This window comes from Acipenser ruthenus, chromosome 22, assembly GCF_902713425.1.
Source record: "Acipenser ruthenus chromosome 22, fAciRut3.2 maternal haplotype, whole genome shotgun sequence".
Lineage (NCBI taxonomy): Eukaryota > Metazoa > Chordata > Actinopteri > Acipenseriformes > Acipenseridae > Acipenser > Acipenser ruthenus.
In genome coordinates this window covers 21820172-21847623 of record NC_081210.1, presented here as the reverse complement: position 1 = coordinate 21847623, position 27452 = coordinate 21820172, and the positions used below count along the sequence as shown (strand labels likewise).

General features: G+C 37.2%; 2 protein-coding genes across 13 annotated transcripts in view; both read right to left on the bottom strand.

Moving 5' to 3' along the window:
* Positions 1-7: 7 nt before the first annotated feature.
* LOC117973793 (protocadherin beta-16-like) lies at positions 8-7552 on the bottom strand. The gene is given in 8 exon segments (XM_058996619.1): positions 8-12; positions 366-758; positions 761-1038; positions 1040-1335; positions 1532-1770; positions 3573-3629; positions 3859-4036; positions 4965-7552. Coding segments are annotated over 8 exon segments (3858 nt in total). The 5' UTR covers positions 7377-7552.
* Positions 7553-11478: 3926 nt separating this feature from the next.
* The window catches only part of LOC117973805 (protocadherin alpha-C2-like), an 87191-nt gene continuing 71217 nt past the window's right edge, over positions 11479-27452 (bottom strand). For 11 of the 12 annotated variants that reach the window (XM_058996128.1, XM_058996129.1, XM_058996133.1 and 8 more), the window contains exons 2-4: positions 21862-21920; positions 20097-20185; positions 11479-15255 (exon numbers count right to left, since the gene is read on the bottom strand). In XM_058996128.1, coding sequence (XP_058852111.1) covers positions 14930-15255; positions 20097-20185; positions 21862-21920 — 474 coding nt within the window. In that variant the 3' untranslated portion in view covers positions 11479-14929. Of the gene's footprint in view, positions 15256-20096; positions 20186-21861; positions 21921-23268; positions 25847-27452 lie in introns of those variants that run through there. The other variant, XM_058996124.1, reaches the window with a different exon arrangement.

Here is a 27452-nt window from a genome sequence, read left to right as displayed (position 1 = left end):
GTCTGTCTCACACTGCGCAATAGAAACTGAGGATCTGAGGGATGTTTGCAAGCTATTTATTACCTTACTGGACAACAGCGGCACTCACAGTCTATTCCAATAATTACACGATTGCTTTTATTGCAAGTACCATTATATTACATTGACTTACTATTCTTCTATATATGTAATTTTGTTGTGTAATTGTTCAGTTACATTTAATAACTGAATATCATTGTAGAGACATCGCAATGTATAGTAAAGCAGAGTAAAAGCAGAGTAAAGTTTAAGCCAGCATGGTAAATAGCAAGGTAAAGCAGTGGAAAAAAAACCTTGATAAACCACGATAAAACATTTATAAATCGCAAAAAGAAAGCATAACTGACTGGAGACCTCAAGCCCCTTCTCCATGATGCCAGTGTCCTGTTCATGCAACAATGTCCCAGAGCTCTTTTTACTGCTGGCGTTTTGATTCAGGTGCCCTTGAATGTAAAGCTCAAGGAAACTCAGCTCTTCTTTTCTAAAGTCGCTTGCTAAACAGAACTCGTAGCTGTATATTTGGCGACCCTCTGCCCCGGCATAACTGGGTGATGCATATGAACCGGGGATTGCAGGAAGTGTCGCACTTGCCAGGTCAAACAACCCAAAGTGCGTGGTCTGGCAGAACTTTAAAGAGACCATCAATACCACTGAAAGCAGAAAAAGAGATGACACTGAAGCCGGTGCTATAATTAAATAGAATGTGAAGTCCGTTCTGTGTTCTGATTCCTCAGAAAAAAATGCATTTCTGACAAAGCACCGGGCAAGTTGTTTGAAACCGCAACATTAAAGATTACCGAGGCAGACAGAGGCGGTTGTCCGTTGTCCATTACTAGGACAACCAACCTTTGTTTTATGACGTCTTTGTCAAGAATGTGACGTACTGTCTTAACTTCTCCGTTGTGAACTCCAACAGTGAAAAGCCCCGGTTCTGTTGCCTTCAACAACTGATACGTAAGCCACGAATTCTGCCCCGAGTCAGCATCGACAGCTACAACCTTGTTGACGAGACACTGCAGCTGCGGAACGGGGCTCTATTTCTGTCACTGAAGAGCCATCCTCTTGCACTGGATACAACACCTTTGAGGCATTGTCGTTCTGGTCTTGTATAAAAATGTTCAAGGTCGCATTACTGCTTAGAGGCGGAGAACCACGATCTTGTGCTTTAACTTGAATTTGTAATTCTTTTAGCTTCTCGTAATCGAAAGATTGCACTGATGATACAGGCATTCCTTGATAATGAGTATCTACCAGAGAGTAGGAGAGGTGTGCATTTTCACACGAGTCTGGGTCATTACAGATGCAGTGAATAATGACCTTTCAAATGTTGGAGAGTTGTCATTGATATCCGAAATTTCCAGAAAAATTGTTTTGTTATTGTACAGAGGAGGCGACCCTTTATCAGAAGCAAAAATGGTGATGTTGTACTCTGGTGTTTCTTCACGGTCAAAAGGGCGATCGGTAAAGTGGATTTTAATTTAAAAGGGAAAGCATGATTAACGACACTACGAACTTGGCCGTTTTCACCTGAATCCAGGTCATGGATGTTCAAAATAGCGATTACAGTTCCAGGCAAAGCTGACTCGCTAATTTCCAACGTCACTGATTGTGCTGGGAAGCTTGGAGCATTGTCATTTATATCCAGAATCTCGACAGCAATGCTGTGGATTTCAAGTGGGGTTTCTAACACAACCTCAAACGGCAGGATGCAGGAAGGCATATGCTTACACAACTCTTCTCTATCTATTTTTTCTTTAATAAGCAAAACACCAGTATCCATATTTATCCGAAAATAGCGGTGTGTTTTTTTTTCAGAAACAACTCGAGCTTTTCGTGTTGACAGTTTTTTAAGATCTAATTTAAGGTCTATAGCAATATTACCCACAAATGATTCTGGTTTAATTTCTTCGGCAACAGAGAAACGTACATGCCCCAAAACAACAGTTATTGTCAAATAAATCGTAATGAAAAAAAAGAATTTGCCGTATAATACCCCAGTGTCCATTTTCTAAGACAGCTTTTACTCGAACAAATTCCAAATATTTCATATTCGCTCCTCCTAATGATCCGCGATTGCTTAAATACACAAAGCAGGCGATGTGATCCAGGTCATTTTACAAGAAAACGCTCAATTCAATCTTTAAATAGATCTGTAAATATCCATATCTCAAACGTAAATGCAGCTGTTTTCCTGCATATACACTGTATTGGGAGTAAGCTCTCTCTCTCTGACTGCTTTTAATATCATACTAAAAGAAGGTACTGATAACTCTGTTTGCTTTTTACCAATACCATCGGGCAACAGCGGCACACAGAGAATAGACCAATAACTGCTACTTCATAGTCATATATTTATTTTAAAATTCGGGCTCATATCAATCTTTTTCTTTTATTTTTTTAAACCATAAACCACAAATGATACAAACGACATCAAAACAGTATTCGGTTATTTAATGTACAATTCTACGCATTACTTTTCTGTTATTATCTGACCAATGATTAGAATATTAAATATACCAGTACAGTACTACTTTTAAGTTTTGCTTTGTTTTGTTTTTTTTAGAAAATTTCAGAACCATATCACGAACGGCGACATAATGTGAGGAGGCTGTGTGGTCCAGTGGTTAAAGAAAAGGGCTTGTAACCATGAGGTCGCCGGTTCAAATCCCACTTCAACCACTGACTCATTGTGTGACTCTGAGCAAGTCACTTAACCTCCTTGTGCTCCGTCTTTCGGGTGAGATGTAATTGTAAGTGACTTTGCAGCTGATGCATAGATCACACACCCTAGTCTCTGTAAGTCGCCTTGGATAAAGGCGTCTGCTAAAATGAACATATATGACAGCTTTAGCAGTTCTGCAGAAATGAACTATGGTTTGTGGAGAGCTTGCGTCATTTAAAAACAGGGGTGTTATATCACAAGCAACGTTCTCTGTAGGATACGCCACTCTCCGAACTGACTGTACACACATTGAATCGCTGGTATCCAAAACAGTACGAAACACGGTAATCTGAGATTCAATTCTAAATTCATGTTAAACATACACAATGCCAATGCTATTCTATTGCTATTCTTCACCTATTTACGCATTTATTTATTTATTTATTTATTAAACGTACAATATATTATTCCAAGTGTAAACAGCAATAACTACAATAAAGTTAAACAAGCCTCATCTGACAGGATACTTCTGTTGATTTATCCATATTTTCCGCCGGGAAGTTGGGAAAGTTTCCAAGTATTTTTATATTGTGGTCAAGTGGTAATGTTTATTCACTATAAGGCCTAATAAACTCGAAGTCGCTGGTGCTGGGACCTGCAGTTAAGCACGCGTCATAGTTGTAGGAGTGACGGGTGGTAACGGTGCCCTCAACCTCCTCGTAGTTCGGCGGGAAATATGAGATGGGAATAGCATTTGGACCATCAAACAACGATCTGGATTTTCTTACGCGGCAAAACCTAACGGCAATAATTAGAATAATGAAGACTAAACATAAGAAGGAAAGTGCTGCTATGGAGATTACCAAGTACGCTGTCGAGTTTGTATTCGTACCTGCTTGTTTAGATTGATCTTTGATCTCTGATATATCTTCTGACACGTTGTCTGAAACTAGTAAATGAACAGTGGAAGTTGCTCAGTAATAGGGTTGTCCGTTGTCCTTGACCAAATTGATCAGTCTTTGTTGAATCGCATCTACCTCAGATATATCATGCAATGCCCTTATTTCTCCACTGTGGAGACCGATGGTAAAAAGTCATGGATCAGTAGCTTTAAGCATCTGGTATGACAACGACACGTTCTGTCCAGCGTCTGCATCAACAGCTAGAAACCAGATTACCTTTGTGGACAGATTTGGCCATCACCTCGGTCATGGAAGAGCTATCTGACTGCCCAGAGTACAGAATTTGCGGAGAGTTGTCGTTTTGTTCTGTTATGAAGTTATTCACAGTCATGTTGCTACTAAGTGGAGGTGAACCGCTGTCTTTAGCAAGAACATGAAACTGGAAATGCCGTAACTGTTCGTAATCAAAAGAGCGCACTGCTTAATACAATTCTGCACTGTTAAAAATATATAGAGAACAAAAAGTTATGTTGATTGGCTTGTTGCCTGTAGCAAATTCCACATTTCAGCACCAAAGTTGTGGACAGCAACACAGGGCATTGTTGCACTCAGGGCCTTATGTGAAGCTATGGAACTTCAAAAGGCACGTTTTCAGGGTAACAAGAAGAAGAAGAAGAAGAAGAAGAAGAAGAAGAAGAAGAAGAAGAAGAAGAAGACAGTATAAAGTAACAATTAACGAATCAAAACGATCATTTAATTACCCCTTACTTCAACTCAATTGTTCCTTGGAAGTCTACTCAGAAAATCTCACTTTGCATCAAAATAGGCCACTTTAAAACAAAATTCATACCAGCTACTCTATACGTGTATCTCTATAAACGAAAAGTTCAATATAACACCATAGATACTACGAATAAGGGCAACTAAAAGAAAACGGTTTGATGCGTCATGTGTTTTCGCTATCCACTTTCGTCTGTACTCGTCAACTAATTTTCATAATATTATAAATCTGCATGAACATGTAGGTTACTTCACTGTCTGCAACCCATAAACATGGTGTAGTTTAATTAGAATCAGAAACATGCAATCTAAGCAAACACCTCTCTGAAAGTATAACGTCCCACACAGATACGCATTCACCAGAACAATAAAATACACAAGAGTAAGCACTGTCTGTTTTTACGAACAATAGCACATGCACTTGCATAATAATTAACATATACATGATTTAAACCACGTTACATAAACAACCAACAATCCATTCTTATGTAACTGAATAAATAGATAACCCTAAGACAAACTAAAAAAAGTAAGTGTAATTCTTAATAATCTCGTATCATTAACAGTCACACAGTATTTAAGAAAGTTATCAAAAGACTCACCTGACAGGCCGCTTCTGTTCCTCTATCCGTATTTTCATCTGAGAAGTTTGCAAGTATTTTTGTATTGTGGTCAAGTGGTAATGTTTGTTCACAGTAAGGCCTAACAAACTTGAAGTCGTTGGTGCTGGAACCTGCTGTCAAGCACACGTCATAGTTGTATGATTGACGGAGAGTACCAGAGCCCTCAACCTCTGCGTAGTTCGGGGGGAAATATGATCGAGGAATAGCATTTGGACCATCAAACAACAACCTGGATTTTCTTTTTCGCCAAAACCTGACAGCCAAAATAATAATTATGAAGACTAAAAATAGGAAGGACACCGCAGCTAAAGAGATTACTAAGTACGCTGTCAGGTTTGTTGTAGTTCCTGTTTGCTTAGAGAGATCTTTGAATTTATATACATCTTTTGACATATTGTCTGAAACTAATAAATTAACAGTACATGTTGCTGAGTAAGAGGGTTGACCGTTGTCCTTGACAAAGATGATCAGTCTTTGTTGAATCGCATCTACCTCAGATATATCACGCAATGCCCTTATTTCTCCACTGTGGAGACAGATGGTGAAAAGTCCTGGATCAGTAGCTTTTAGCATTTGGTATGACAACCACGCGTTCTGTCCAGAGTCTGCATCGACAGCTACTACCTTTGAAACCAGATAACCTTTATGGACAGATTTGGGCATCACCTCGGTCATGAAAGAGCTCTCCGATTGACCTGGGTACAGTATTTGCGGAGAGTTGTCGTTTTGATCTGTTATGAAGATATTCACGGTCACGTTGCTACTAAGTGGAGGTGAACCGCTGTCTTTAGCAAGAACATGAAACTGGAAATGCCGAAACTGTTCGTAATCAAAAGAACGCACTGCGTGAATCGTCCCACTGTCTGGGTTAATGGATATGCACGAGGACAAGGGAATCCCATGGACATCGCTGGACAGTAAGGAATATGAAACAGTGCCGTTTTGTTTCCAGTCTGGGTCTCTTGCCAGAACAGAGCAAATGGGCGACCCAGGTGTGTTATTTTCCATAACATATGTACTGTAAGATGACTGATTAAATATTGGCGAATTGTCATTTATATCCGAAATTGTAAATTGTATGTTTGAACTGGAGGAGAGAGTTGGGAACCCTTTATCTGTGGCAGTAATGGTTATATTGAATTCAGACACTTCTTCGCGGTCTAGAGCAGTCTTTGTTTCCAGAGAGTAATAGTTTCTGATTGAAGATCGTAATTTGAAAGGGACGTCTTCTGAAATGAAACAAAGAACCTTACTGTTCTCTCCCGAATCTTGATCCTGGACATTTATAATAGCTACTTCAGTTCCCGGTGGAGAGTTTTCTGGGATAGGGTTAAATAGAGATTTCATAGTTATCACTGGGGCATTATCGTTTATATCAGTAATCTCAACAAGCACTTTGCAATGCCCAGCCAGGCCAGCTCCGTCTTTTGCTTGAACTTCGATTTCGTGGTATGTAGCTTCTTCAAAGTCAATTTCCCCTACAACTTTGATGTTTCCTGTTCTGGGGTCTATGCTAAATAATGGCCTGGCTTTCTCAGAAATATGACTGAATTCAAATGTTACTTCTCCGTTTGCTCCCTCGTCTTTATCAGTCGCGCTCACTGTAACTACTAATGTGTCTGGTGGAGAATTTTCTGTAAGTCTCACTTTGTAAAGTGTTTCAGAAAATAAAGGAACGTTATCGTTGGCATCCAGAACAGTAATATCAATTAAGACCGTTCCAGATTTCTGTGGTGTTCCCCCATCAATCGCTGTCAGTAATAAAGAATGCTGTTGCTGCATTTCTCGATCCAAATCATTTTCTAGAACAATCTCCCCATATTTACCTCGTTCACTACTAGTGTAAACATGTAAAAGAAAATGTTCATTAGAAGCAAGCATGTAGTTTTGCACCGAGTTAATTCCAATATCTGGGTCGTGTGCCCGGTCTAGTGGGAATCGAGCTCCCTTATTTGCTGACTCGCGTATTTCCAATTTTATAACATCCTTTGGAAAACTGGGAGCATTGTCGTTTATATCTTCAATATTTAATGCAACATTGTGTAACTCCAAGGGATTTTCAAGAACAAACTCAACATGTAAAACACAGGAAGACGTTGATCCGCAAAGCTCTTCTCTGTCTATCCTTTCCTGAACAATGAAATCACCAGTATCTAGATTAATGTCGCAGTAGCGTCTGCTTCCTTGAAAATCTATACGGGCCCTGCGTGCTGCCAGTTTTTTAATATCTAATCCCAAATCATTTGCTAAACTCCCAATCACAGATCCTCGTTTCATTTCTTCAGGAATAGAATAACTAATTTCTCCAATAACCACTGGTATCACTGATAGGAATAAAACAAAAGAATGTACTTGCCATTCAGTAGGGCAGCATTTGTATCCCACAGCCATTTTCACCACTTGATAACAGGTTATGCGCGATAATCCGATATATTTTTTTATTCATCAGCTGTTTAAATGTAAGTCCAATAGATCTTCGCTAATCACAGTTTTTACAAGCAGTATCACAATACGTTGAAGCCTCTTGATGTCTACAGAGGTTTCTTGGATATGTGACGCTGTTGTAGCCTGTCTTTGTACACTGTGGCAGTGGGAGGGTTGTTGATCTCTCGGCTCCTTGTTGGTGAATAGCGACACACTGAGTATTTACAGAAAACTACACTCAGCTAAAACAAAAATACCTATCAGTCCCACAATATGTCAATATTTAGTTTTTTTTGTTCTATTATGTACCTAAATACGCACAATTCCCACCGATATCAGAATGGCAGTCATATACAGTATATATTTCCTGAAACAGTTGTGTACTTTAATGTAATATATATCTTACCTTGATCATTTTCTTTAAAAAAAAACACACCAAAAAAAACCACAAAAATATTATATCCGTTTTCTCTTATGGGGATAGATTTATATTCTGATTGGTTAAACACTGGAGGATTGTTATTTGCATCAAGGACGATGATGGTTATTTTCACTTTCAGATCTTTTGGAAACCCCGCCATTAACAGCTGTTAATATTAAACTACGTGATCGGTGCCTTTCTCGATCCCGTTCCTTATGAAGTACAAGGCGTGCATTCTTAGTACCATCACTGATTTTCTGAACATCCAGAATAAAGTATTCATTTTTATTCAGATAATACGTTTGAAGATAATTGTTACCTTGGTCTGGGTCTTGAGCATTTTCTAAAAAAATCAACGGGCTCTGTCATTTGATTCAATTGTCTCTAGCAATAGTTCTCAATTCTTTCATTGACATATATTGTTCCATCTCTTATAGTTAGCTTTAAATACGGGTTCCTGTTCTCAAAGGCAAGGCGTACATATCGATCTGAGATCTGATAACAATAAACTCGTTTTCGAGTTCCTCTGGAATGGAATACTGTACCCGTACCCCAACTGCCCCTAGTACAAATAATAAAGCAAAAAGAAACAATACTTGCCGGTTGGATAAAAAGCATCCTGTGTGTGCATTTCCCATTCTTCCAAGCAGCAATTGTCCGTAAATAGAGTTAGGGTTTCAAGAACGTGTGTATTAATACCAATACCAGCGTATATGCAATTGCGAATTCCGAGTAATACCCCTCAACAATTGTAGTAGTCCTTTCGAAAAAAGATCCAGACGCTTTCATTTGTAGTTCCGGTCACCACAAATACACTGTTCTGAATGTATCCTTCATGCGGTTTAGCATAATGGATGGATCAAAGTATAGTAAGGTAAAAATCAGCACCTCAGTGGTGAACAGCGACATCAATTGCTTTGCCCAATAGATGCACTTTATTCAAAAGCCTAAACAGGACTTGTCTTAAGTTAACGTGCCCATAATTCAGGTCACACTTTCTTCGTATAGAGTATGGCAAAACAAAAGGGAGCTGTGCTTACCACAGCATCTAAACAGAGGCCTTGGTTGAAAGCCAAATCTCTGCTGGTTAAATAATAATAATAATAATAATAATAATAATAATAATAATAATAATAATAATAATAATAATAATAATACAACTCATTACAACATTTAAAATATAATCTTTATTGTTAATTTAGACATCTCTCGGTGAATGTACTGTATGTGTGGCATTTAAATGAATGTATGTGTGGTATTTAAATGGAACTCACAAATGCGAATAGGAATGTATACAGTTAAAATGTGCAAATACCATTCAATCTTGATCACCTGTTACAATTTGAACTGCCCCAGGTCAAATGTACATCATTGCCGATAACATCTGAATTCAATGCAGTTTTGCGCAGGAGACTGGATTCCTTCCAGCTTTGCGATCTGATGGCAGTCATTATTACCATTATGAGGAGAAAAATAACAAATAACAATTCCTTTAAGCCAATAAATAAATACATAAATACATAAATACATACATACATAAATACATAAATACATAAATACATAAATAAATAAATAAATAAATAAATAAATAAATAATCAAACCTGTAGTTATTGGTTCTGTGTTGCAATATTTAAAGTAATCAATGCTGTCTCGATTATGCAGTTGAAGTCAGAGAGATCCCTAATCCCAAACCAGTTAACGGTGACTTAGTCTACTGTTCACGGTCCAAAGGCTTTTCAAGGATCTTCTCCCATTCAGAACAAACTGATCACTTGACGTGAGCTCATTGACAGTATTGATGGATGTTATTTCATAGAATCTACAATATATTGCATTTGGTTTCCTGGAAAACGGGAGAATTGCCCATAAAAAATCGTTTCGACCTCACTGCATAAGCAATTTCCAGGACAGCTTCGAGAAAAAAACTAAAAAAAAACCCGCTCACCTCGTTTTTAGCCATTCATTGATCATTTCAAATTGATCTGAAGGTATGTTTCCCTGTGTCCAGCGATGATAGTATTTTCGAGACTCGTGTGCTTAACGCTATTCCAAATTAAAGCACCGAGTTCCCGTTCTTCAAGGATGAAGTGACAGACGCGTCCACTGGTATTATCATAATTACAGAACAATAATCCCATTCTGACAATATACACATATATTCCCGCGTTCCACGATATTTCATTCATTTCCAGGATCGCTGAAACGGTGTTGTAGACAGGCACTATGCAGTAATACGAAATGTTTTCTTTGAATTCAAACGTTTTTTTTGCAAAAACTGCTTTCCTCTTTGTAAAGACCTGCCACTGGTTGTATTTCCCTCTAGCTCTTTGCTGTGATGCTGTGAGAGGGGTTTATCATTCATTTCAAGTGATCAATTGTACACAGCGGCACACAGAGTTTGACACATGAATTGCACAGGAATGATACTAAAGCTACACATTTGTGTTTGTCTTAAATAATGGCAATGTAATGCGTACTATCCATACAGAGAAAGCTCCGCAGAAATGCAGACCTAAGTAAGTGCATTTTCTCAATACATCCTGATTTCAATTGTGTTTAGAAAGCTGTTTAAATCAAATTAGGGTAGTTCATAAAATGTGAAAGCAATACACGTTTATCAGTGATTGTATGCAGACCCACCTAAACCTATATGCAGACCCACTCATTAGAGACCTGGTATGATATTCACAAAGAATTACGCCAGTGCTAAGTTTACAGCCGTTTTTTAAATTTGTTTCTATTTAAAACCAAACATTCATGTTACAGCTTCAAAAAAAGATGTGCAGTTTGTTTTTCATTTACCCCACAAAAAAAAAAAAAATTGATTCAGATCTGTGTTGTCTTAAGCACATGTATTAAGGTCAATATTAAAGCAAATATTTGTATTTGATTATTGAAATGGCCTTGTTCTTACGGGAGGGAGACACCAGTTGGGGACAGGTAAAAAGTCAGTTTCCCTTATCTTCTTAATGCGTTAATTACCACAACTCACATCCTCTAGTCAAAGAGTGCTGTGACTTCCATTGCTTACCCAGACCCTCATGTTAATTCCAGAGCTCTCCTCTGTCTGCACCATCTTTAGCTGTGCATATTGTGTATTCCTAACGCTAGTCAGCACCTGCAGTCAGAACAGTATACTCTGGCACTCTCATCACTCATTTATATATATATATATATATATATATATATATATATATATATATATATATATATATATAATATGTATTAACCAATACTAGGACCTATTGTATGAGTATGTTCATTTAACTATAGGAATATTTTCCTTTCAAAACTGAAAGCACTCTGAAAGAGGATGTTTAAGGGTATGCAATCCCAATGTTCAAGTTGTGATTTATCCATGTACACAGTATGTATTCAAAGCTCTGGAAAAGAACAAAGCAATATGTTGACTGCAAGATACTTTCATTTATTTAGATATTTTAGTGAAAATTAATCTTGTTGGTTAACTCTTGATGGTTTAGTCTTGCAGAGTGTGTTTCCTCACCACAGACACCAACTCGCTCACTGTGAATCTTAGCAGCAGTCTTCTTAAAAAAAAAAAAAAAAAAAAATGATACCTCATTGCTCCTGCTGTGATCAGAGAAATCTCACTGCACTAGAAGTGCTTATTTAAAAAAAAATGAACATTTTGACCAAGCCTTGTAAATCTTTAATGCAACATTGCACTTTTGTGCGATTATATATATTTCCACTATATTATTATTTATTTATTAGCAGACACCCTTATCCAGGGCGACTTACAATTGTTACAAGATATCACATTGTTTTTACATACAATTACATTATTTTTACACACAATTACCAATTTATACAGTTTTTTTTTTACTGGAGAAATCTAGGTAAAGTAGCTTGCTCAAGGGTACAGCAGCAGTGTCACCCACCTGGGATTAAACCCACGACCCTCCGGTCAGGAGTACAGATCCTTAACCACTACTCCACACTGCTGCCCTTTATTGAACACCAGAATATTATAGTATGTTATAGTGACAATGGGATGTGGCTGTTTTTAGGTTAGCTATTGTGCGGGTTAATACTGTAAGTTTATACTTTGGTTGCTGTAGTTCTATTGGGTATACTGCAGTGCTGTCACAAGAGGATTGACAGAACAAACATGCAACATTTTGTATGAATCATGTGGAAATCCTTTTTTTTCATTTTCAGAAATGTAGCATGTAAAGTCGTTCTTGAATAAATCAACATTGATATCTGTATAAAAATCATGGTATGAGGACTTTTGTGGTTTTGTACAGTTATTGTTTTGTGACAAAGCACCTGTACCCCAAAATCTTGTGAATGAAATGCAGCAGTCTACAGGCAGGCTGCATTCTTGCATTAAAAACATGAAAAAAAAGAATTGTTACCAACCTGCAAACCTCCAATTTGTATTGCTTAGTCAAGCACCAAACAATGAAATTGATTAGATTAAGCAACACTGCTTATTTATTTTCATTCATTCACCTAAACACATCCTGTCAGGGTTGATCAATGTATCCAACTGAAATGCTCAGCTAAATGGGGAACTCTTAATCAAGTGCAAGGCAACATACAACTTTGTGTCGATATTTAAGAAAGAACATTTATTTGTGATTTATAAACAAAACACATTACCAGTTTCAATACAAAAAAAAATCACTAAATCACTGTTACACTGATGAGTAAGTGTACAAAATAAGATTATATAGTAGCATTGCACTGTCACAGTCAACAGTTTAGTGCCATCTATGGTTAAATACACCAACAAAGGATGGGCGCATGGGCATTCACATACACTAGCATAGAATACATATATTTCAGGGGGTTATCTTTTCATAGGAGCATACATTATTCAATGTCACATAACAGTGTTAGTAAGGTCAGCGTTTATAAGCCTAGCACAAAAAAAGATTTTGCATTTTAGAGCATACACTACAGATTTACATAGAGCTATAAGGTTAAGAGAGTCAGTCTGAGAAACACAAAAGTTTGTGAATCTTATTCGGTGTATAACTGTTTAAGTAGTTCAGCAGAAAAAAAATGCTTTCATCTCAACTGTGATAATTGAAGGTAAAAGAAACAATATTGAAGTGTATCTGTTCTTGTTAATACATGCAACAGCCACTTAGTGATCTGATAGTACTGAGCGGTGATTGGCAGGTGTATGTGGACTCTGAAAAGCAATCTGCTAGTAGCAATAATACTCCCCCACCAGGTATGGTCATACTGTAGTGGTGGGTTGAAATGGAACATAATATAAAATAAAAACGTTCTGGGTCCCCTTACTTTCCAGCCGTTTCATAAATATCATTTCAAATTTAATGATAACATCTATTACATAACCAAACTCTAGACTAAATTCTGTTTTTCTTTTTTGTTTGTTTTTTTCTACCTTACAGTTAACAGCCAAAATCTCACCATGGGAAGAGGAAAAAAGCTCATGTTTGTATGGATTTTGAGCTGAATATATATTTTCAGCAGATCCATTAACCTATAACTTAGTTATGGGTCTTTGAGTAAAATCTTTAATATGACATTCATGTACTTAGCATGGAAGGTTTGGAGTTTGGACAGTGGAAAATAAACTCAATCCTTAAAATGTCAAAGACAGAAATAGGGCCTAATGGTACAGTCATGTTAAAGCTTGGATAAAATTAAGCAATGCAATAATTTGTTTTTATAATTGCCAAAATCATATTCCCAAAAACAAATGTTGGGATCTTTGAAGAAAAATGTTGGGCAGTTAAGAAAGCCTAATTTAAGCCTCCACATGTACACAGCCAGAAGGCAAAGAGTTGTTAACTCAGGAGACTGGATTTCTAAAGCAAAGCCCTATATGATGTAGAAACATTCTGAGCAAAGCATGGGTATCAAGCTTGTCTAGAAAACAGCTAGCAACATTCTTGTATATAACGTGACCCATACAAAATGATGCATTGAATCATTTTTTCAACCATGATAAGGAAATTCATGTTTTCTTTCATTTGGGTACAAATCTCTTTAGTATATATATATTTTTTTTCCATACTTCCCCAAACATTGGTGAAGGGAATTTAGAAACATAAAAGTGGTTACATTAGACAGACAGACATTCAAACTGGGTTAGAAATACAATTTATCAGGATTATAGTGTGCTGGAAAAAAAATAGGTAAAAGCTGTGTTTCCAGGCTTGGCTGTATTCAGTGTCCGTAGCTTTATACTGCATTTGGCCACATTAAAAAAAAAAAAAAAAAGTATTCCAAGCATTTGGCCTCTGCAAATATTACAGCAACAGGACATATTTTCTGTGTAAATCATGCAGATACATTTCTGTCCATCCTGAATACTGCTGTTTTTACCTTCTTAGGCCACCATCAAGCTGAAAGACCTGCATAATCTCAGGTTGCAAAATGTATAAGCATTGCACATTTCTTATTGAAATGCAAGTGCACGTGAAGCCTGCTCGTTTAACTTTTTTTGCCAATCTGATTAGATCCCATAATGAAACATTGAACCATTAAGACAGAGATGCCAACTTCTTTCTAAGGAGAGCCTCCCTTAAACTCCATGTTCACTGGTAAAACGGGTTGTGCAATGCTATGTTAACTCCACTCCTCAAGGTTACTAAGAACAAATAAAATAGAATCTGCAGCCAGTATTTAGCTGGGAGTGCAAATGAACTTAAACCAGTATTTCACAGCGATGTTCTTTTCTGAATTTCATGAAAACTGCAATAGTGTGCCAATGTATAATTCTATGCATCGTTGTGATATTTTAACATTTGATTTTGGAACTACAGTTCTGCTCATCCAGCGTAAAGACATATCTGCTGACCACAGTAAAATCCACTCATGTACAGCTCAGTGGAAACCACTGGTAGGCATTATAAGACTTCGGAAGAAGCACATATTTACAAAGCTTCAGAACATATCTTACTTTTTTCTCAGAAAATGTATATGGCTTTTCCCCCAGATGTTAGTAGATTACATAGGTTGACAAGGGTTATAACAGTTGGTTCTGGGGGTTGTGAAAGGTGGCTGGGGGTGTGGTTGAATATAATTTCAGTGAAAAGCAGGGAGCTCTCTTTGTTAGAATTGGTAACTCTGTTTTAAAAGACCCCTCTTTTAATGGTCGCTATTGTCGTTGTTTCCACCCCCTTTCTCTTTCTTATCAGCTTTCCCCTTCTTCTTCTTCTTTTTCTTTTTGGTCTCCTCCTTCTTTCCAAAGGTGATGAAGTCGCCCTTGCCGTCCACAGCCCCAGCCTGGTCCTGTCGGATAGAGATGATGGCAGGGGAGCCGGGGATGATGAAGTTTTCCGGGACCTCTCCTGGTTTCAGCTGCTGCTGCTGCTGCAGCAGCTGCTGCTGGTTTCCAGGTCCATACTTAAAGGTCCAGCTGTTGCTGTTTATTCCGGCTCCAACGGGAGGGGACACCTCTCCAGCATCAGGCTCTAGAAGAATTAACAACAAAACAATGACATATCATCAAACAAAAAAGAGGTGATGTTCTTACCACAAGTTCCTAATCTCTTTTGATACAAACCGTTTTAACTGTAAAGGATAATTAATTTATATCATCAGTGACGATGAAGGTAGTTATCATTGACCAGCTTGGGAATTGTAACAATTGTAACAAGAACAACATAGACCCAGAATAACCAGCTCCTTTACCAGTAGTACTGTGTCAGGAACCAACACTACAAGTTCCACTCCCTGCTCTAACCAGTGCTGGAGTGTCCAACTGTGATAATATCTCAAAAGGAAGTCTGTGTCTTCACTGGCAATATTCATTAGTAACTAAAAATAACTAGAATGCAATCCTCAGATGAGCCTTAACCCAAATCTGTAACCAAAAGACTACAATATTAGTATATACCTTTTTGATCTATACGTATTCTAACAACACAGCAAAAGCAGCACTCAGAGTGTAATGTTAACATATTTAACAGCTCTGACCTACTTTTCTCTAGATCATGCAAATACAGTAGCCCCAGAAGGAGAAACTGTTATTATCATTATCGGTATTATTATTGTTATTAATTCATCTATATGACTATGTTGTATCTGTTATACAACTGTAAATCATATAACAGCTATTTTTGAAAAGTATGTGCTGTACAGCAATCCTAACTGTAAATAATTCTTTACAATACCAATGGTCAAAATATTTTCAGAAGCTCCCAGTATACTCTTGAAGTGACAAGGCATTTGAAATACAAAGACTACACAAAGTCTATGATGAAATCTGACTTGAAATCTATGAGGAAATATAATTGTTTCACTGTGAACTATGTAATTCAGATACACACCAGGGATGTAACTATGACTCCCATTGCATAGCAGTTTGACCCATTCCTGGTTTTACTATGAATGACACACCTGAGCTTGTTACTTTTACACTGGGGCTAACCAAGCACATATTAAAATCTGAAATGGGTGACACTGCTATGCAATAGAAGTCTTATTTCCATCCGTGCACATGCAAGGTTACTAAAAGCCTGCATGTGGTTAATGGGGGAATATTTGTAGCTGCAAACATTGCCTACACTAATTAATTACAGCTTGACTAAGTTTCAGTTATAACTGACCACACACAAATGCCTTTTCAATCAGAGAACAATTTATTTTTGTCTTTAAACACTAATCAATAAATGTTCTCATGACAGTTCAAAATGATATAATTTTCTCATTTCATATACAGAATGTCCTTTATTTGGAGATGGCGAACTTAAATAAAACAATGGGATTGTGTAAACTCTCAATATTGATTTCCACTACAGTCTTACATCCAAATGATATTTTAAGATAACTATTTATTCTGAAGTGCAAAATAATAACCCTATGGAAGACTAATATCACATTTTTCAACAAAGGACTGAGGTAGTCATATGGGTTAAAGTTCACTGAATAACATGTTTTTTTTTTGTTCCTGTTATGGTTTTACAACGTCTTTCAAGTACAAATGATGCAGCATAACAAAATAAAAAAGCTTATATATATATATTTGTTTCACATATTATGACATATTAATAATGTGCTTTATTCCTAATGAAAAGTATATACATATACTGAAATTTTTCAATACTGTATGTATATATTCTATCACATAGAATAAATGCAAGTTTGGACTCATTTGATTTGATTGCAGTGTGTCATGTTTAGCTATATGAGCCTGTCCACAGGGAGCAGTAACTCCAACCTAAACATCCATGCATGTGGTCCATGCCAGCCTAACAACAGACATTACCACTTTAATTGATTACAATGAACATTTGGAATTGAGATTTTCATAGTCCACCATCTAGTTGAAACATACTCTCATTTAGTGTCTTTTTTTCATATTTGCCTCCTCACTCAAAGCATGTTTTATTAGCTGTTAGATAGCAGTTCTATTTCCCATATTTCCCTGTTCTGCTGTGCAACAAGAATCTTACATTTAGTGGCACAATCTCGTTTCGAAACCCCTGCTTCTGCTTTCCATTTAAGGAGTGTCCTCTATAGATAATGAAATAGTTCTGAGCAGATGTGTTTTTTCAGTGAAGGGGGATGTGAATGTGAGCCCTGTGGTGGGTCTCCTTCTATAAAGACACAGTGATTATATCAAATGCTCTCTGGGGCTTTCCTAGAAGGTCAGACCCACCCCTTTCCTTTTAGCTACCACAGAACACACATCATCTCAGAAACAAAGGAATGCTTGGACTTCATTTCCTGCCATTTCAGTTTGACAGAAACATGTGCTGAACTAAGCAAATATTCCCTGCAAATGTGCATCATTAACTGATTAATCAATTAGTCAATCCATGTATAAATCCAATAGCCATGGTATAATCTATTGAATATTCCTCTGATTTAATTAAACATAATTTCATGCAAACCACACAAACACATTCATTTTGTATTGAGCTGCATGATATATCATATAAAGCAGTAGTCAATGATATCTAAATGATATAGTTTTAGATGTCTGAGGGAAGGGTGATTTTAATTTCCTAACATCATTCAGGTTTTGTGATGTGGTTGCATCATTCATTCATCCATTCATTCATTTATGTTAAAGCAGCAACAAATTCATAATCTACCCAGGACAGGCACACCTTGATTTTCACTAAAGGGTTTGTAGATGACTCGGAAGCAAGGTTGAAGAAAAAGAACATTGATGATAGTAATCCTAATCCACCAATAATAAATACCATGCTAAAGAAATTCCACACAGAACACATTTTTAATAACATATTAGCAGCAAGAGTAATCTGTGCCACATGCCCATCTGAGGGGACATTGTTCCCTATTACTCTTGATTTATAAGATGTGAACTAGGAGCCCAATAAGAGCTGGATTATTGCACTGTGATTCTAGTTCTATTGTATATTTGAATTACTGTACATATGTTGCTGTTGCAAACAGAAATTTCTGGTGAAAAGAGATGATACAGTACTTGCACTGAATAAATATATATTTAAAAACATAAATACATTTTAACGAACTATCTGAATACTCGTAGGCTATTCACACTGAATTTAATTAGGCAAATAATTAATTTGATGCATAATTTACAATTTGATAGCAATAGACACATAGCCTAAAACTGGCAGCACAGGTGCTAAAGCAGCATAGTGGAGAGAAATATAAATACTATGCTACATGCGCTGGTGTTTTTTTTTTTTTTTGCCTATGTGAGCACAAGGTCTGGTGCACCAAGCTGTCATGAGTATCTACTGGTGGCTGTGTGACAGCTTCATTTCCATTCCACTGCAGCCTGATACATCATGGATAATTATTGTTATTTAAAAGGTTTGGCTTGCTATCTCTGAAATCACAGTAATATCCAGCACTGGTCTATCCTGGTTTGAGTCTGTAGTGTACTAGCTGATTCACATGTCAAATGACTTAGACTACTGTGTAATTCAACTAAATAATGCAATATAACAATATACTGCTTTGTAAAATGAGTTGAAGACAAGAGAACACACACAAAAAGGAAAGAAAACTATTGACGCCTTACACTGTAGGTATTTAGAAGGAAATGTGCTCCAAGATATCTGATCATGGCTTTGTGTGGCAGTGATATCTGAATAAAAGATTGCGCTGAGCTATGTATTCATATCCTAAAGATGGGAGTTCTTGTGATACTCAGAGCCAGCCTCTGGAGATCAGCTGTACTGCACCTGACCTTTCTGTTCAGCTATGCGTGAAAGATTTTGCACAGCTTTTGACCACCTACTCCATAAACATCTCAGCAAGCTGGCTGATGGCTGTGCAATAAATTAACAGCATTCATACTTAAAATGTTATATGTTATTTAAATATTACATTAATATTTAGAAGATACATTTTCTAATTAATGTATGTAACTTGGATTCCCCAACCTCCCAAGACTGAATCTTCTTATGTTTATATATCAGTATGGGAAGCTACTCAAGTCTTGCAGTTTAGTCAGATGTTTATCATTAGAGGTCTTATTTGACAGGGCCGTTTTAAGGATTTAAACAAATTCTGTTTGGTTAAACAGTGCTTTGCAAAACTGAAAATAAACGTATGACCTGCTCTAAAACAGCTGAAAAATGTTTCATGATCTTCATGAGCGAATATCTTAGTTTCTAGTATATACTGTATATCTACATCACTGCAAAATGGATTCTCGTTGGCATATATTTAAATAGCTGGCAGGCTTCCATTTAAAATCATATGCAATCTAATAACCGCTAAGTAATAATTGTACCCTTTGACTTGGATACAAGGTGTTACCTTCAAGCCAGAATATAAATGCTTGTCACCTCTTGCCTTTTACAAGAACTAAATTCATCACTAAAATAATTACTCATAATGACCTAAAAGCCCAACGCAAAGAGCACAGGCAATAAACTGACACAGCTTTTCTCGAATGATTATCCCATCTTTAAAACATCATCAACGATATTTCAAAAATCATTTGTAAAAACATGTATATACTTCAACATCCTGAGATTATTTGCATTAGTTATTCGATTCTGAATAAAACCATAGGCTACACTTCTTAATCCAATTGGTTCAACAATGACACTGTATAAAAGGTACTTCTGTTGAAACATTTGTTAACTGGGCAAACTAGTTTTACAGTTTTAAACTAGCATTTACCGTGAGGTGTCATAAGTTCAATGTGACAATTACAATTGAGGTGTGTTTTTAGATTATTTCCCATGCATTTTTAAACAGTGTTTTGCCTTTTTAAGCACAATGAATATGAATACATATGAAAAAAAGAAAAAAAAAAAAAAAGAAACATCAATCTATTTTAAAACACAGATAGACTCACCAGGTGTTGCACTGGAGACTGTAGGCCAGTTCTGTACATGTACCACAGGTGCACCTTGCAAAACTGCTGATTCTTCCATAAGCACAGAGCTGAAACAGGAAAACAAAACTATAACACATCTGGTCTTCAGCCCACTATTGTTAAAGCCTGTCTGTAATTTACCATGAATTCACTATACTTTTATTATGCTACCAGGATATGTAATTGTAGGGTTGTAAGGATATAACTGCACTGCAGCAGACAGTCAACAAAAAATGATTAAGCACCAATATTAATTAGCTCAGTATTAGAGAAACCCTTGAGATGGATACAGTTCACGTTCAACAGAAACCACACTCTTACTAGCTGTCTTGATTAGGATTAAAATGTTATAAAATATTCCAGTACATTATGTCATCATACATGTGTAGACAAGTTTATAACTTACAGAGCACTTGGATAAAAGAGGAATTGAGGATTTTGAGTGACGTTATGTGTAGTTACACTTACTGCATTTTGTGTATAAGCCTTTAATTAAGTGTTGATGTTTGAGTTTTCGATTTTGTGGTGCAGAGCAGTTAAAACGGCACTTTCCTGTCAGTTAAATTCCCATTTAGCTTCTAAAAGACCCATCACTCTACAGGGAGCTCCTGCAGGTTTATCCTCATATTCTGCCTTGTTTATATTCCTCTTGGTTATATAACATTAGTATTAGTTTAGTTTACAGCACAATACCAAAATACATTTAAAAATAGCCGAGTTGCGTCACATTGTGAGTGCAGCTATGCTGATCTAAAAATTGGTATTATGCTATCACTGAGCTGGTTGTTACAAGTGAGAAATTGTGGGATGATTCCTCCTTGTTGCCATGGTCACAAACAGGCTCATTATTATATCTGAATTTAGTCAACATATGAAGTCTTTTTTGTTCCAGTTATAAGGCCTCAGAGAAGCAGCATGAGTAATTTAAACTCCAGACGATATAAAGGGCACTAGTGCAAAAAGGAAGTTATGTGTCATTTTGAGAGCGATTAGAAAATATCATAGAGAAGTAATTACAGAATTTGCAAGTACAATGTTCTTTCTGAAATAATAAAGTCATGCCTGGCAATTGCAGAGCAGTGAGAAACTACGCCTCAAGAGTGTTTAAGGTCCTTAGAATCTCCCTTTGTTACTGAGTGGTGTGTAGCAGAACATTGTGAGAGAACACAGGACTCAAGGCTGCTTAATCTGTAAATTTGGGTCACTTGTATCACAAACTGCAAAAAACAAATCCATCTGACTTAGCCAACCATGCACGTTATCCAAGATGTATCTTTTTCATTTACATTTTCAATCCCTAAAGTCTGTCATTGTTGTCCTCCAAGCTAAGGTTATCAAAGTGCCAATTAGTGACAATGTTGGTGGCAGATTTAGTGAGTTTAGAACTTGGTCTATTAGAAGTTGTTCAGGAAAATCAATTGATGTATAATTTATGTTCATTGAAATGATGTGTTTATATCTGTATAATATGCATCTTACTTTAGTTCAACTAAATATTTCACCTCCCTGTAGCTCTGGGTTTTGCATGCAGCTGACCCAGATTTTAATATCAACACATATTCCTGGTAGAATGACATTGATACACAATGTGCCCTTTAAACAAGAATAACAATACCATCATAAAGCCCAGGCCTCTCACTCTAGTCTTTTTGTTCTTAGAGTTACATACGGTGCATGCACAAGGTGAACAGCAGTACTGCACGACTGTATCTTCTGCTAACAGCAAAAAATAGAAACTGCTTACCTTTGCATTCCTGCTCTCAAAGATGCAGAATAGCGCCAGTCTGTATTTGGTTGCCTGGGCTGCAAAAGAAACAGAAAACAATTAGCTGTCATGTTTTAATCTGCCCTTAAAATAATGAGTATCTCTTTAAATAAACATGTGGTATATTATAGAAGTATATTTTAGCATAAAACGACTCATAATACCAGCTATTTCATTATTTGTGGTAGCTGATACAATAGTGAAGTAGGCTTTCTGGATCAACCAGATCCTAGATAAACAATGTATACCAGCTCGGCCTACCTGGACTAGTGGAAGGCATTGCAAATTGAAAATGCATATTGGACCTGATCAGTAATGATTACTGATATGTAATATTTTAGTGCAATTGTGTGTGTACATACATTGTATTTATCATTTAGCTCAAACTAAAGATTTGGAAGAGTTTAATGGAGTTTTGCTTGTCAATTTAATTACTTTACTGATTCCAATGCAATGCTACTTACCTTTTTGGTGACAACACAAATATATCCTATCAAATATTATTCTTTATAACAAACAGATTTGTCTCTGAATTGACTGTTGTAGTGTGAATACATGAATATTCTGAACTGCAGCTCCCTGCCAAGCTAACACAACTGAATAGATGATATTGATTCTACATGGTAGACTACAAGGCTAATGGCATATATATATATATAAAAAAAATATATAAAAAAAATAGTCTGTGTCAAATACCACCATTTATAATCCCTTACAAACCTATAAAGATATTGTAAAAATATTTTGTAATAATAATCATCTTTGTCTGAACACCTGATGAATAGTTTCCTTGCTGCCTCCCTATCAATAGAAACTGTTACTGTAGTTTACATAGTTTTAGGAACTTTGTAACCATTCATTCAACAAACTTAACTGAGAAACCAAGCCCCATCTCTTCCAGGGCCCTGGCTATACCAACATTTAAATCTGCCTGGCAGCAAGATAAGAAATAAAGCCAAAGGGGTTTATCTCAAGCAATTCCTAATGTCAGAGACTAACTGTAATATTACACATGTAAATGACACAAAACAGTTAGTGATGAATGAATGGATAGCTGATAAATACAGATACATCCCATTATTACAATATATTATTAAAACAACTTATGTATTGTACAATTACTGTGGGGTGGGAGATTACTAAATGAAAACAACCAATATATAATATGGTTTGTGCATTTACAGTTTAAAAAAACTCAAACAAAGTGAATCTCTTTAAATAGAATATTTGCACATATATAAAAGGACATTTGATATCTCATGAAGGAGACTGCAACACCTCAGGGGTATTGTCATGAATATGAAGAATGTTTCCAATGTACTGCCAAATCCAAAGTACTGTGCAAAACAAAGCGGACACTCTCTTAATTACTGTGAACAGCCTCACCTCCTTTGAAACACTGTTTCGATTTGAAGCAGAACCCGGGCTCTGCCCACTTTGCCCTGTCAGGTATCTGTCAGATGCTGCAGCGCTGGGTCCAGCTCTAGCTGGGCAGCCAGTATCGTAAAACATAAAAGTGTCACTTCCAGAGCCAGCAGTGAGACAGGCCTTGTAGCAGTAGGTCTGAGACAGGGACCCGTTTCCCTTCACCTCTATAAAATGGGGCTGCACCTTAAAGCCCCGCTCAACTACAAGATTATTGTTGGCCTGTTTGTACATTTCAACACTGTGTCTCTCCCTCGTGCAACCGTGACATAAACAGCAGGTTCCACTGTACCTGTGGCATCGGATGACAGCCAAAACAATTATGGTCAAAAGAAAAACAAAGCAGATTGCGCTCAGAGCAATGATTAAATAGAGTGTCACATCTGTGTAGATTTTAGAGCTTTTTACATGCCTTCTAGGGTCAGGAATAATTCTTGTAACTCTGTCTACAACAACTACGTGTATGGTAGCTGTGGCTGACAGAGATGGCTGTCCACTGTCCTTCACTAGGACTGTTAAATTAAATGACGTGGAATTCTCTTCTCCAATTTTGCGAGTGATCCTGATTTCCCCGGTATGCTGGTTAACTTTAAAAAGGGTTGGATCTGTTGCCTGCAGTAAATGGTAAAATAACCATGCATTTTGGCCAGAATCTGCATCAAGAGCAATCACTTTAGTAACGAGGTGGCCTGCATTTGCTGTTCTAGGAACCATCTCTGTTGAATTTCCTGAAGAGGGGTACAAGACCTGAGGTGCATTGTCATTTTGATCCACAACATACACATAAACTGTAGCAATACTGCTAAGTGGTGGAATACCAGCATCTTGTGCTTTAACTTCAAACTGAAACTCCCTCAGCTTTTCATAGTCAAACGAACGCAGAGCATAGATGATACCAGTGTCTGAGTTGATTGAAACATATGAGGTGACAGGTATGTCCTGAATATTAGCACTGAGGATAGAGTATGATACAATAGCATTTTCATTGACGTCTGGATCAATTGCTTTCACAGTACATAAAGGAGACCCTGGGGCATTGTTCTCATCTATATACACTGAATAGGATGTCTGTTCAAAACGTGGAGGATTGTCATTGACATCTGAAACTTCCACCAGAACAGTTTTCTGCGATGACAAAGTCGGGGTCCCAGAATCAATAGCTGTGAATGTTATATTGTAGGCAGTTGCTTTCTCTCTGTCTAAAAATCCAGCTGTAACTAATGTGTAGTAATTCCTGTAAGATTTTATTTTAAATGGAATGTCTGAAGGTATTTGAAGGGTGACTTGTTTATTTGCACCAGAATCTTTGTCACTCACACTGACCAGAGCCACCACAGTGTCTGGCTTTGCATCCTCACGAACTGGGGTGGAAAGGGAGGATAACACTATCTCAGGGGTATTGTCATTAACATCAATAATTTCCACTATTACTTTGCAATGCACTGCCACTGCAGATGCCCCCTTATCCACGGCTTGCACATAAATCTCATATGAGTTGGTTTCCTCATAATCCACAGTGCCATTAACTCTTATTTCTCCTGTGTTTTGGTCTATGCTAAAAATCTCCCTTACTCTTCCTGGGGTGTAGCTACTGAAAGAATAAAGGAGCTCTCCATTGGAGCCCTCGTCTAAATCGGTCGCATTCAGCTTGATTACCAGCATGCCCCTGGGTGCATTTTCTAACAGTTTAACTTTGTAAACAGACTTATCGAATACCGGGACGTTGTCATTTGAGTCTAACACACGAACTGCAATGGTGGCTGTGCCAGTCCTCGCAGGCATGCCTCCGTCAACGGCTGTTAAAACTAACTGGTGAAGAGACTTCTGCTCACGGTCGAGTGCTTTCTTAAGTACCAGCTCAATAAGTTTGCTGTTCCCCGCGGGGGCGTTTGAGTCCAGGGTGAAATGCTCATTCTGACTGAGCCTGTACATACGGATTGAATTTGAACCCACGTCTGGATCCTGTGCGCCCTCGACTGGGAAACGTGCACCGGGCAAAGCTGATTCAGTGATCTCCAAATGGTATTCGTTTCTGGGGAACCGTGGCGCATTGTCATTCACATCTAATATTTCCACTTCAACATTGTAAACTTCCAATGGGTTTTCCACGACCACCTCAAAATGTAATAAGCACAAGCTGCGGAGTTCACAGAGAGTCTCTCTGTCTATCCTGTCATTAACAAACAAGTTCCCGTTGCTGAGATTAATGTCCAGATACTGCTTGCTGTTGCTAGAGGTTATCTTAACGCTTCCGGTAAGCAGTCTCCCGAGATCTAGCCCCAGGTCTTTCACAATATCCCCAACATACGCCCCCTGTTCCAATTCTTCGAGAATAGAATACCGAATCTGCCCCGTCGCTAGGCCCCAAAAAAACAACAATATACAATAAGCTGGCACATGCTTCGGTCTGCTGCTACATATCCCTGCAGGAGACATTGCTTTCTAAATCAAGCAGGTTAGCAACAACCAAAAAAAAAGCTTCCGTCTTTTTAGCTTGTAATATCTTTCCTCGTTCCACAACATGAAAAGTGCTGCAGTACGTTACCACACCACGTCCTTGTTGACAGAAATATCCTTCTCGAAGTGCCATTATGCTGGTATTTGAGTGAAACATCCATGATGTGTTTTTTCTCTCTCTCATTCGGGTGTGTTTAAATCCACTGATGCTGCCTATCGTTCTCTAACTCTGAGTTTCTACTAGCCTTCCTGCTGCTGAGTCTCTGTGTGTGTGTGTGTGTGTGTGTATGCGGGGGATGGGCGGTGCAGATTGCTGGCTGGCTGGCTGCTTTTCAGCACCTAACAGAAAAAAAAACAGCGACTGCATGACATGCAGCCTAAAGCCTTGCACAAGACACTGAAGAGAATGAAGATGCAATTCATATTTGCAATAAACGACAGCTGCAAATTACTATTTGTAATCTGAGTTTTAGTTTTATATTTCAGACGTGGTATATCAATCGCATGTTAGGAACCTGCAATTCAAATATAATAATTGTTACAATCAAGCAATTCAGTGGCAAACCATGTTTGTCTGCATGTCTTGCAAGCTGTACCACACGTAAGAAGCTTGATATTTTTTGGTGTATGTATGTATATGTGTCACAACACTGACATTGAAATGCACATGACTTTTTTTTTTTTTTTCATTCGGATGAGTAATACCTAAATGAATAAAATATTCCTGGATGCTGACCTGTGATAAAGTGCATGGTTCGTTAATGGGCATGTGCTAACTGTTATAAATCAATAAATGCATTGTAGAAAGCCACTGCATTCTATGTCATATACTACCTAATAATGGTTTTAAAGGTATCCATTAAGATCATGGCTCCTTTTGCTCTGTCTTAAAAGCAGACTAAAAAATAAAACTGTAGGAAATTAAATATGTAGCATACATTCTGTCAAATGGGAATTTGAGTGTGCATCTGAAATTATTATTATTATTATTATTATTATTATTATTATTATTATTATTATTATTATTATTATTATTTCAGCAATCGATGTAGGGGAATCTGAGGTACACTGAAACACATTTGTGCTTTTGAGGTACTCCTATATACTAAAAGAAAGCTACTGGGTAATGCTGAGCCCCTAAGATGGACGTCCAGCAGAAGAATTAACTATAGCTTTGCCATCTGTTTTCTAGGTGCAACAACACCTTGAAAAGGATAAAATGGCTTAATGTGCCTCAATCTCCTCACTCAAACCTAACTGAAAAAGACCTGTCCTTGCATGAACTAATATTCACAGTGGTCCAAAATAATTATTTAATAACTGTAAGTATAGTGTGATTGCTGAAATATTCTCTTTTTTAATGGATTTCAAAATAAATAACATTGACTAGATCTGGTAAACAAAGTCTTTTTTTTCAAACTTGTGATGTGACCATGGTGTATTAACACCAGTTTATTCTGTGTCGTAAAAGAACCCTCAAAACCTTAAATTTTGACTGAGATAACCACACACTAATTAAAACATTAAAGGGGAATATAAACAGCTGGAGTATTAATCTTGTAAAATAGAAATTAAAATACATAGAGACAACTGACATGTGTAAGAGAGGAATTGTGTTATTTCTTTACACGAAACTGGGGATTGGCACAGCCGAATATTGCTCTGCAACAAAACAACCAATGTAATCA